Raw genomic sequence first — 12427 nt, 5'->3', positions numbered from 1 at the left:
GTTCGAAACCATGATAGGATCCTCGGCCCAAGCAAATGGTGGATAAGACAAGCTGGTAGATGTATTCTTTTAAGAGCTATTTGACCTTCTTGGAGGTGGTGGCATCAATGGTAAAGATTGGTTCAGACACACACTTGTTGGTTGAGTTGACGAATGAGTCAACTTGCTTAGAGATGATGATTGCTTCAACTAAAATGCCATTGGTGAAGATTAAAGGGTAGTTATTGATCACGATAGCTAATACTTGAACGTGTAAAGCACCACTTGCCTCACGGCAGGCGCCAAACTGTTTTGTCATGTCTTTAGCTGGACATTAATTGATGATCGCTGCAAGACCACGTCAATGGTCTTGCGTATATTTGTCTTAATCATGTTGTAACAGCCTCTAACGTCTCCAATCTTCAATGGTTTGATCATGTCTTTAGCTGGACATTAATTGATGATCGCTGCAAGACCACGTCAATGGTGAAAGAATAAAGTTAGTTAATGATAATACTTACTGAGGATCCTGTCTGTCTGTGATCCCAGTGCACTGCGAGAATTCTCTTGAGGATTCTGCCTGCCAGGATCCTTGAAAGATCTGCCCATAACACCTCACATTCAGAATTTGGTTACTTGATTATTGTTTTTTTACCAAAACAATAATCAAGGCAATGTCTTATCTTTATGGGTATATATTTTAACATCTTTAATAATGCTGAACTATGAATATAACAAATTAGAGGTTTTTGCTATTTTAGATGCATGCTTGAGCAGGTAAATGGAAGAAATCAATCAGATTCCTAGGATCCTCCAAATTAACATAAATTTATGAATCATAGGCTCTTCCTCCACTAAACGGTAAGACCGTTTCACTTGAGAAAAAGGGAACATTAGAAATAAAAGCCGGAAAATCACCCATACTCTCTAAGGCCTCCCACAACCAATGTCTTATATATCTATACTAGTTTTAGAGTCCGTATCACACACAGAAAAATCTAAATTATAAAATTACAAGTAAAGCACATAACTACATAGCATATATAAAAAAATTTATTACATCTATGTTCGTATTTATACTATGTGTACATAAATTGCTTTTATTTATAGCACAAAATTATTTTTTTGAAATGAAATAAAAAAAAATGCACGTGAAAAAACGTACCCGAGATACTTCTTTCTATTGAAACTTTCATTCTCAGTATCATATAAGTATAATTGAAAGAATTTTGGTTATAAACAAATTTCAAAAATAAGACTTCTCATACGATAGTAGTTTTAACACTCAACCTAAATACAGAAGGAGCGTTACCTTTATGGATATATTTATCAATTTACCACTTATCGAAGGAAATGAGAATATTAAATTGTAATGACAAATGCTATTCAAGAACTATGATTTTCTAAGCTACACCATGAAAAAGATTTTGTTAAGTTTCAGGGGCTTCTCTACTTTGTCATAATGACAACATAAAAAATAACATGTTTGTGAAGATTTTGTTTCATTTGAGCATAGTTTTGCATGATATGTTTCCCATGCAATGTTCTGATCACCATTGAATGAAAAGTTAACGCTGACACAAATATTTCAAATTTGATAAAAGTTAGAAGCATTGATAGGCCTAGGGGTGGCATGTCAAAAGTTTTTTTGCAATTTTTTCTTAAATTTTAATAGTCGAGAGAAAAATAGTCTATTTGCCAAATCTCGAACCTTTTGATTATTTCCAAACATGCACTTGAAAATAAATTTGAACCCGAATCATGTTTAAATTTCTAACTTTCATCCATTTGATATTTTCAAGTCAACACTTTGAACCTATAACAAATTTGACCATAAATCTATTTGCATTCTCAAACTTTTAAAAATACTTAAATTTCTCATTTTTTGGCTCGTAACAAATTTTGACATAAATGTAATTAATTTGTACAAACAGTCTATTTACAACTTTTGACCTATAAAAATCAAATTTAAGTTCCACAAAAAACCCGAAACAATCCTTGATAAAAAACTAAGAAATTAAATATGATAAACTTTGTTATGTCTGAAAGTGATTCGTATATACTATCATTACATTTTAACATATATATAGTTACTAAATTAACCGAAAAAATAAATGGATAGATTTAAAGCATACATTTATAATTTATAAATTTATATGACAATTTACAATAATAATAATAATAATAATAATAATAATAATAATAGATAAATGGATTGATTTTAAAAAAAAAATGGATTGACTTTTAAACAAAAATGACGTTGTAAAATGGAAGCATATTCGAGTTTTGTTTTTCTTTACAATATACACAGTATAATATGTTACTGATAACATTTGAAATTATATTTTTTTCAATCTTTGGCAAACATGGTTTATTGTTGATTTTTGGATTTCACCAAATATTTATTTTTATAAAAAAAATGTATAGATATAATATAAAATATAAATAGAGTGTAAAAGAAAAGTGAATAATTATTGATCTATTACATATATTAGAATCAATTAAGATATTAGTTTTGAAGGGAAAATAATTATGAGAATTAACCAAAAGCTGACAAGTGTCCACAGTTTTTTTTCTTTATTAGAATAAGAAGAAGATACAATTATGGTAATAACTTATAGATCTGCGCCCCAAATTCTAGGGGAGCTTACGGTTAGGTTTAAAACCGTGAAACCGCTCAACCGGTTCATCAGTTTGTTTCCACTTTTTTTCTTAACTCTCGATTAGTTAATTTCAAAAATTTCAAACCGTAGTAAGCGGTTTAATTTGCGGTTAGTATTGAAAACCATCCGTATAAAACCGAACCGGGCCTTGAGATTTAATTTTTCAATTATTTTATATCAGGATATATTTAATTCTTTATATTAGATAATTATATCGGGCTTAATTAGTTAAATTCAAATTTTTTTGCCAGGACTAATTTTAACTTGCTAGCCAAAAGATTATCTATTATCGTTACAATTCAATTAGGAAACATAACCAACTCTTACCAACATATCAATGATATTAGTCCCTCCAATATGATGACTTATGACAAAGTTTTGGTAGTTATATAACAATTAAAGTTTCTTTTTAGCATTAGCAGAAAAACAATATGTGGAGATGCTTCGAATTAATCGCTCATTTGTTTCATGGCATGACGTTAAAATTCAGAAAATTAATAATCTTGTATAAAACATCATAATGTGATTAACTCTGATAGTCAACATATGTTTCATCTTGTTTCACTGTTTGATGGCATGATGCTAAAGAAACAAAAAATATTGAATGAAAGAAACATCTATATATTATATCTTAATCCCAGCACAATCATGTATTAAATTCATACCAGTCAATATTTAGCAAAAGGCAGAAGTGTCATCTTGCCATTTATTCAAGAATTAAACAAAGAAAATACTCATCATCAAATCAATTAGTTCTTGCCAGCAAGCCCAGCCTTTATCTTCTGAATAGTGTAAACATCTGTCTTAAAAGACAAAGCCAGTATCTCATCATCAATAGTACTATTAAAAACCGAATTCGGAACCGAAACAGTTCCCGCATTAGCACTGCCAAACGCGGACACCGCGAACGCATCATACTTTTTGTCAACATTATACTGAAAGTGAACAAGTCCTTTTGGGAACACAAAAATATCACCCATTTGAAGAGTTTGTGTGAAAAGTTTATTAGTGGTGTCAACGAACCCGACTTCTAAAGTACCGTCGATAAGGAACAAAAGTTCGGATGCGCGTGGGTGCGTATGGGGAGGGTTCACTGAATTAGGTGGGAATTCAAGAACCGCATATGACACACTTTGGCCATTTAAAGCGGGGAATTCGGCCATGCTTGCTTTTAAAACTTTAAAAGTTTTAGGCTCAGGGGCATCTAGTAACACCCGCATGCCCGTATATGTGAAAAAGTTCCCATCAACGGTTGTGTTGCCCGGTGGAAGTATGAAATCAGAGAGAATGTCGGGATCACCAGCCGTTGATTCGTTGATAGCGGATAGTATTAGGGCTATGATAAAGAACATGGTCTTCATGTTGGCACTAGAAAATGGGAATGGACTCTTTTCTTGCTATTACAATGAATTAGAAAATATTGATTTATAGGTGTGTGAGGCTGGTACTGTAAAGACTGATTGATAACTACAATGACCTTGTTTGGGAAAAACAATGTCTTGTGTGTAGCACAGCAATTGCCAACTGGAAGTTTGCAGGGCTTAGAAATTAGTGTTGGTTTATGAACCATGAGGACTCCAACCTAAGCTTAATAAGGATTAAATATATGAAAATTAGTTATTGTGCAAATGATGTTATGATGCTTTAACATTGCAATATGATGGCTTGTGTGATCTTAATTCTAAAGCCGTTCGAAAAACAAATATATCCGCTACAAACAACTACAAATATAGGAACAATCATATTCACAAATGCAATATGCTGCTTGTGTGATCTTAATTCAAGTGGCTTTTTACATAGACAAATGTAGTAAAAGCAATGTTAAGGCAGTGGCTACCGCAATCAAAAGCCTATCTTGTTGGCGCATGCTACAAGTGGTGGCAGTGTTGTGATGGTTCCGCTTAGCAGCGGCTCCTGAACCAGCAGCATATACGGGTATGACCGCCCCACCCCCTCGTTGTGGCGTGGAGTTAGACTTACCACCACTTCCACTGCTGGTTTCTCCAGCCGAGCTCCCACCACCACCTCCGCCTCTTGCACTAGCACTAGCGCGGGCAAATTTGCTTTGGTTTACAGCTTCATATATGGGTTGGTTTTCTGCAAAATCAAGTATCTTCTTCAGTAATTTAGTGTTATGTTCATAAATTGGTACAATGCATGAACGTAACACAATCTCTAGCTCCATAAATGCCAACTATATATCATTTTGTTATTCTGTGTAGGAAGGGAGTTTTTGGAGAATACTTCTAAAATATTTTTGTGAATTTATTGTTTCAGCCTTTCAGAGTTTCAGGTACTATAAAAACATGTTTTGTATATACAAAAGAAAAACTAACAAAGCAAACACGATCTCTAGCTCCATTCACCTGTCCCCTATAATCTAAGAGCATTCACATCCATTCCTCTGTCTTTAAATCCAAAATTACACTAAAAAACACTACTTTTTCTCTCTCATTTTCAATTAAATAATATTTTTTCATACTTTTATCATTACATTTTCTCTCTCATTCATCACAACTACTTCCAACAAATATTATAAAATTATAAGGGGTGAACGGTAACTTCTCAAATTTATAGAAAAATCAGTGCATTCCTATCTCCTCCGCTCACAACACCCAAAACTGCTCACTGAATATGGTGAAGAGGATGTGAATGCTCTAAGGTTAATGCCGCGAGTGCCTCGACGCATAATTAAAGGTGTATATAAATCGGAAGTGCTTTCACTTCTCATATTCCATTCATCAATATGAGTTAGGCCACTCTATGATAAGTCCATGACAAGAGAGAACCAATTCATTTAAAAAGATCTAATGCACAAGTCGGCTTTAGGATGGAGTTAGAAAGAAACCCAATGCACAAGGTCAGCTTTAGGGATGGATTAACGCTCATTTATAGAGACCACTCGTGCATGGTGTGATCTCAGTTGAGTTTGTTCATGCATAGAAATATATGTAGCTAATCATCAAACCAAAGGGTTAGAATGAGACCTAATGCACAAGTAGGCTTGGGTTAAAGCTTATCTAAAAATCATTTATGATAAGATACCTGTCCAGGGTCTCTATTAGAGACTACAATCAAGGAAATGACCAAGCTTTGATTAATTTAAACACTATTATGTGGCTTGATCATGTCCTTGAATGTAGTCCCTAATAGTCTCACTCTGATCTACCTATGGATGGGACATTACTAAAAATGTTTGTATTTTATTTTTATTTCTAATATGATACCCAATTTTCATACAATACAATGTTATAGAGTAGAACGTACACATGTGATATATCATTCAAATGTATGTGCTCAAACCTGCAAGTGAGATGAGGTTAACTTCTTAATAGTGCTTTTGAAAAATTCCATATGTGAGTACAAGGCCGCTGCCTAGGGCTGTGAACGAACGAAACGCTCAGTGAACACAGTTCGTGAACCGTTTGGCGGGAAGTTCATTTATATTCGCTCGTTTAATAAATGAACGAACATGAACAATAAATTCTGTTCAAGTTGTTAAAACAAACGAACATGAACAGAGCCACTGTTCATTCAGTTATGTTCTTGAACGTTTGGTATTGTGTTCACGAGCGTTCGTTCATGTTTATTTGTATATGTTGTTCATGAATGTTTTTTTGTACATTTATTTATTTTATCTAAACATTTTACATTCTTTAAGTTATTACCTCTAACATGAAATAAGAAATCATATTCACACATCGTTTTTGCATTGTTCGCATTTCCTTTCTCGTCATTTCCATTGATGAATATATACATCATCTCAATATCTAGGCTCGGCTGATTTTATTTGTGTTCGTAAACCATTCATGAACATATTCATTAAGGATTTCCTTAATGAACGAACACAAACATAAAATCTCATTAACAGCTTTGCCTATATGAGAGTAAATTATGGCCGCTTCAAGGAGTTTGGCCTGCCGCCTTGGTTTCGTATACTCTTTGAGAGAATAAGGACACAAGGGCTATATAATAATGTCCAAGTAAGAAGATTTGAGTATGTAAAACTTATGTATATTATTTTCATGTATTTATTAATAGAAATATTCATACCTTAATCCATGGGCAACTCAATATTTGAAAGAGGAATAAACGTACTTTTGATTTTACAGAATTATTTAGGAATATTGGCCTCATATAATCCTAACTATGGCCTATTGGCAAATATAAGGATCAACTATCGAAATGGCAAAATATAATCCCAACTACGCATGTGGGTGGAAAATTAACAAGAAGTTAAACTTCTGTTAGGCTGAGGGGTGTGGGGGGCGCGAGAGGGGGCGCGAGCGGGGGCGCCAGCCAATAATATTGTGACGTGTGGCAGAGAGAGAAAGTTGATAAGATGGGTGTTGGTAGTGGTGATCGCGCCCCGGGACATGGTGTGGAGGGGCGCGAGAGGGGGCGCGAGCGGTTTTTTTTAATTATTTTTTAAATGTAGTAAAAAACGTATTATTAAAAAAACGCAAAAATTATTTAAAAAAACACACATTTTTTTGAAAATTCATATAATAAAAAAAACATACTAAAAATTAAACAAACAATAATATTTAATAATAAAACTAATCTAATACAAGATCCTCTGGTCGCCTCGCCCACAAATGTTCAACCAACTCATGTCGAAGATCCCCGTGTATCTCACGGCTCTTGATATTTGCTACGTTATGAAGTTTTTGTTGATCACTGATTGTGGACGGTTGTGGCGGAATGTCACCTTGATATTATATAGGATTTTGTAAAGGTTTTTTTAAAAAAGTTTGAAAGAAATGGGTAATATATAGGAAGTGTTGTATAAAGAAATGGGTAAGTTTGGTGTTTTTTGAAGTTGTGTTAAAGTGTTGTATAAAATGGGTAATATATAGGAGTAGAAAATTTTTTTTTAAAAAAAAAATTAAGAGCCAACGGCTCATTTTATCAGCCAAACGGCTCTTTTCACCACTCCCCATACCCCTCACGCTCAGCCTGTCCCGCGAACCCCCTGGCGCCTGCCTCTTTTTCCGCGCTCACGCCCCTCTCGCGCCCCTCTCGCGCCTCGGTGGTGTGGTGCTCGCGCCCCGGGGCGCGAGTGGCTGTCTTCTTGCGCCCTCTCTCACGCTCCACACCCCTCAGCCTTAGTTTTGTGTGACGTGGCAGTTGACTTGTCATTAATCAGCTGACATGGCCGTTGAGTTGTCATTAAACCACTGACGTGACAGCTAAGTTGTCATTAACTACAAAAAAAAATCAATTTAATTAACCATCCCTCACACCCTTTCCGGTACACACTCCCAAAACCAAATCTTTATTTTCTCATTTCATAACTTTCTCCAAATTACAAACCCTAGAACACAACACCAGTAATCAATCAATGAATTACTAAAATTAACAAATTTGAGATATGTGTGTCAAAGAACACCGGAGTTGCAGGTTTCCGCCGTCAAAGAGCACCGAAGTTGTGGGTGGTGACAAAAAAAACCACCGGAGTTGCAGGTTTTTGGCGTCAAAAAGCACCACAATTGCAGAGTTCCGGTGACAAAATAACCACCATAGTTACTGAATCTAACACCTCCGATGTTCTGTTCCAAGATCTAGGGTTGTATGGAGGTGGTGGTTCAATGTTGGGGCAACTAGATTTGGGTTTGAGTGCCATTGAACGGAGATCCGAGACCGGCGACAGACGACTTCAAATTCCCGGCGGCCCAACACCACGGCACCATTCGCGGATCTTGCTATTGGAGCGTTTGTGGAAGATGGTCGAATGAGGAGTTTGACGGGTGTGAAGAGTAAGGAGCTGTTGATTTGGGTCACGGTTTCGGATATATGTGTGGGTGAGTCCGGAAAGATTACTTTTGGGACGCCGACCGGGTTGTCTCAGATGTTTCCGGTGACTACATTTGAGGAAGATTGAAAAGGCATATGGATTAATGTAATGATTATTATTATTATTTTGTTTTTATTTTTTTTGTAATTAATGACAACTCAGCGGCCATGTCAGCTGGTTAATGACAAATCAGCTACCACGTCACACAAAACTAACGAAAGGTTAACTTCCCGTTAATTTTCCACCCACCTGCGTAGCTGGGATTATATTTGTCATTTCGATAGTTGGTCCTTATATTTGTCAATGTGTCATAGTTGGGATTATATGGGGCCAATATTTCAATCATTTATAAAAAATAATAAAGTATACATGAGTTATTTGGCTTTAATTAAGATTAGTGAAAATTATATTTAACTAAAAAACAAAAGTTAACATAATATAGGATTTTCTTTTTTAACTTTTAAGTTAATAACAAACACCCAATTAATTACAAGATTATGGATGAATTAATCAGTATCAGTTAATTATTAAATTATTTAATATTACTTTTTACAATTTTTAAGACTTTGTAATTGATGTGTCTGGCCTTCCTCCCTCCACTCATACACTTCTTTCGTATCTAAAGTGGTTAAACTTAAAAGGAAAAAAATAATCGGAAAAGGCTGCCCAATTTGACTTCAAGTCTTCAAAAGTTCAACATAGATATAAACTTTCACTAGGTTTTGGGGAATTTGAACTACTAGCTGCATCAAGAAGTGAGCAGGGGCGGATCTATTATGGTTGTACAGGGGTCGGCCGACTCCTGTGAGAAAATTTTATTTAGTGTTATATATGTGTTAAAATCTCTACCTGACTCCTGTGAAATTTTGACTCCGACTCCTGTAAAACTGGTGATAATGTAAGATGAGAAGAAAAGATTGAACTTAAACTTTTGGAAATTTTCCGCTGACCGGTTAAAGACACCGGAGATGACTGGTAATTAAAGTTAAGAGGTAGAAGAAGATAATTAAAAGGTGATAATTAATTGTGTCAGAAACATTTATTTTAGGCTATATCAATTAATATATTAAACAAACTTCTTGTTTTCCCGAGATTTATTTCTTTATTGTCTATTTGTTTTTTTTTGTTATACTTTATGAATTTAATTAATTAATTTTAATTTAATGTTTAGTTGTTATGTTTGATGATTATGTGAATCATTTCAAACCAAAAATTAATGTTAATATAATTGTAAATTACTGACCTTAATAAAAAAATAATTTGGCCATGAAATTTAATAAAGTGAAAGAGTAACAATAGTCGTATTTGTTCAATATTTAGCTATAGACATCTAACTCTAAAAAAATTTCATCGATGAAGCACGTGCAATCTGATTTACGTAATTAAATGGGTGATGAGAATTTAAATGATAGTTGTATATGTTTCATTAAGAAAGAATTGTTTAGGAATGCCAAGTTAGATGATGTTATAGTTATATTTCAAAAAATGAAAATTCAGAGAAAACAATTTATATTCTAGTTATGCATTTTTAATTATGTTTCCCGTATTTTTTTTCTTATATGATATTTTATTTGATTATTCTTTACTTTTATATTACCCTACCTGGTTTGCCTCGTCCGGAACGAACAAATCGAACTGGAAAAAAAATTATATATGGATTTAACCCGACCCGAATGATTGAACCGGTTCGAAAAAAAGTTAAATACTGATAGACGATAGTCAACTAAATACCAACCAAAAAGTTTTCGACCTATGTGAAAAAATTTTCTAGGTCCATCACTGGAAGTGAGTATGAACAATAATCTTGATCGTATAGAGTGGTTATCACTTATCATGACAAAAACTACTTCCCTAGAACTTCACTACTAAACACACATGACACAACCACAAAACTCAAATTTTCAAATAAGTTTGTCGAATCTGTAATACATGCATACACACACACAGAGTACCTGAGTACTTATTGGCAAGGTGAGAAAACGATAGAGCAGGAGAAGTGAAGCTGACCAAGACAACCAAGAGAAGCAGCAACATCGGTTTCAATAGACCCATATTCCCTATGTTTGTCTATGATCTCAATCTGAATGCTTTATCTTCTTAACCACTTCCCCTTTCTTTTATACACAACACGTGTAAAGCTAAATGTTGAAAAGAAAATGTTTAAAGCACTTCAAGCTGACCAAGACAACCAAGAGAAGCAGCAACATCGGTTTCAATAGACCCATATTCCCTATGTTTGTCTATGATCTCAATCTGAATGCTTTATCTTCTTAACCACTCCCCTTTCTTTTATACACAACACGTGTAAAGCTAAATGTTGAAAAGAAAATGTTTAAAGCACTTCAAGATTAGATTAAAAATATATTCCTTAGTATTCGTCTAGCAAATAACCAAAAACAATGGGCCTAGTAATGAGAGAAATATATTAAGGTATTGATCGAGAAATAAAAATTAATTAAAATACTTGGGTTGGATATGAGAATTGCGATTCAAAAAGGGGTAGCGGCGTAGCTTGTTGCCCGCTTGCCTTCTGTTTCGATGTTATCCAATAAACAATCATATATTATAGAAGCAATTTAAGATAACTTGATAAGCCTAAAAAATAATAATAATAATAACAATAAACGTACATGGGTTTGTGATTTTTGTTGACACCTCTGCTTAAATCAATATGCATTAGAATATTAATATTTAGGAGTGCTCATGATTTGGTCAGTTTCAAACCGTAAAACCATTTAATTACCAGCCATCGATATTGTTTTGTTATTAACTTTGGGTCCATTTCAACGTTTTCAAATTGTAACAAACATTTTGTTTTTCGGTTGCAACTTTTTAAGCCGACTAAAATCGTAATGAAAGTTTGGTTTTCATTTTTTAAATATTTTATGTAACATGTATTTGATTATGTGATGTTCTAATTCTAATTGTTTAGTGACTGATGTCATACTGTTAGTGCTATTGTTTGCATGTATTCCATATCCATCATTGGTTTTTTCTTTCTATGTATTAATTAGGTTGTTGGTGTTTGCATTAGATTTGCAATAATAGTACTTAACTTATTGATTGAACTACTAATATGATGTTTTAGTTTGGTTGCTTACACGTTCCTCTTAAGTTTATTTTACATTTGTTCCAGTCTCTAGGAAATGGATGTGTTTGTATATTATTTCCATATCTCGTAGCAAGCTTACATTGAACACCCATAACAATCTTAACCGAAAAATGGCCGATAAAATAAAATTTTCTCATACATGCACATAGCCAGAAATGATGGCACTAGAAAAATTTTAGGTCCACGACTACTAGATACCAATAAGAATTAAGTTTTATGTAGCTTTTACGAAAAGAATAAACGTTTAAAACCACTTACAAGAAGAAAATAATTGTTTACGTTTGAAAAGGCACAAAAGAAAATTGACCACAAATTCTTTGGATAATTGGATGGGCCCATGACATCATTCTCCCTTTGATAACCACCACTATCCAATATTTCGCCGGCAATGCCGTGACCATTTTTGCTTGGAGTGGCATGAGACACGTTTTGTTTCCAGTGTTATAATTTATTTGTGCATGGTGTGTAATTTATAATATAAGTAGTGACAAAGAGAACAAAATAAAAAAGATAAGACATAATTTAAATATCACATACAGTTATTAATATGAGTAGCCCTGCTTGCGGTGCGCACATATGATGTATATATGTGTGAACCCTCGGGTGGGCAAAAGTGAAATTGCACTAACTTTGACGTTATTTTACTAATCTCGTGAAAATAACGTTAAAAGTGACGGACGGTTAATCAGGCATCATGTAGTGGCGTTGATAGCTGAAAGATAAGGGTACATGCACCGATCAGCCGGTGTCCCGATGATTGAGTGCTATGTGCCTTATGTCTAAGGCTTGATGCAAAACTACTATCGAGCCGGGGGTCTCACCGAAAGCAGCCTCTCTATCCCTATGGGGTAGAGGTAAGGCTGCCTACATCTTACC

General features: G+C 34.2%; 2 protein-coding genes across 2 annotated transcripts; both read right to left on the bottom strand.

Annotated features, from left to right (window-relative positions):
• Window positions 1-3311: 3311 nt before the first annotated feature.
• On the bottom strand, window positions 3312-4003 carry LOC143570688 (germin-like protein 9-3). Its single transcript, XM_077056276.1, has one exon. The coding sequence runs from the start codon at window positions 4001-4003 to the stop codon at window positions 3392-3394; it is 612 nt and encodes a 203-aa protein (XP_076912391.1). The 3' UTR covers window positions 3312-3391.
• Window positions 4004-4426: 423 nt separating this feature from the next.
• On the bottom strand, window positions 4427-10513 carry LOC143570689 (uncharacterized). Its single transcript, XM_077056277.1, has 2 exons — window positions 10392-10513; window positions 4427-4739 (listed from the first exon to the last, which is right to left on the bottom strand). The coding sequence occupies exons 1-2, from the start codon at window positions 10489-10491 to the stop codon at window positions 4435-4437; spliced, it is 405 nt and encodes a 134-aa protein (XP_076912392.1). The 5' UTR covers window positions 10492-10513; the 3' UTR covers window positions 4427-4434.
• Window positions 10514-12427: the final 1914 nt, after the last annotated feature.

The sequence above is a fragment of the Bidens hawaiensis genome, unplaced genomic scaffold (genome assembly GCF_021521415.1).
Source record: "Bidens hawaiensis isolate Kalapana, Puna unplaced genomic scaffold, B.hawaiensis_p1.1 tig00025016_1, whole genome shotgun sequence".
Taxonomy (NCBI): domain Eukaryota; kingdom Viridiplantae; phylum Streptophyta; class Magnoliopsida; order Asterales; family Asteraceae; genus Bidens; species Bidens hawaiensis.
The sequence above is the reverse complement of the archived record's forward strand: the minus strand, read 5'-3'. Positions and strand labels throughout refer to the sequence as shown.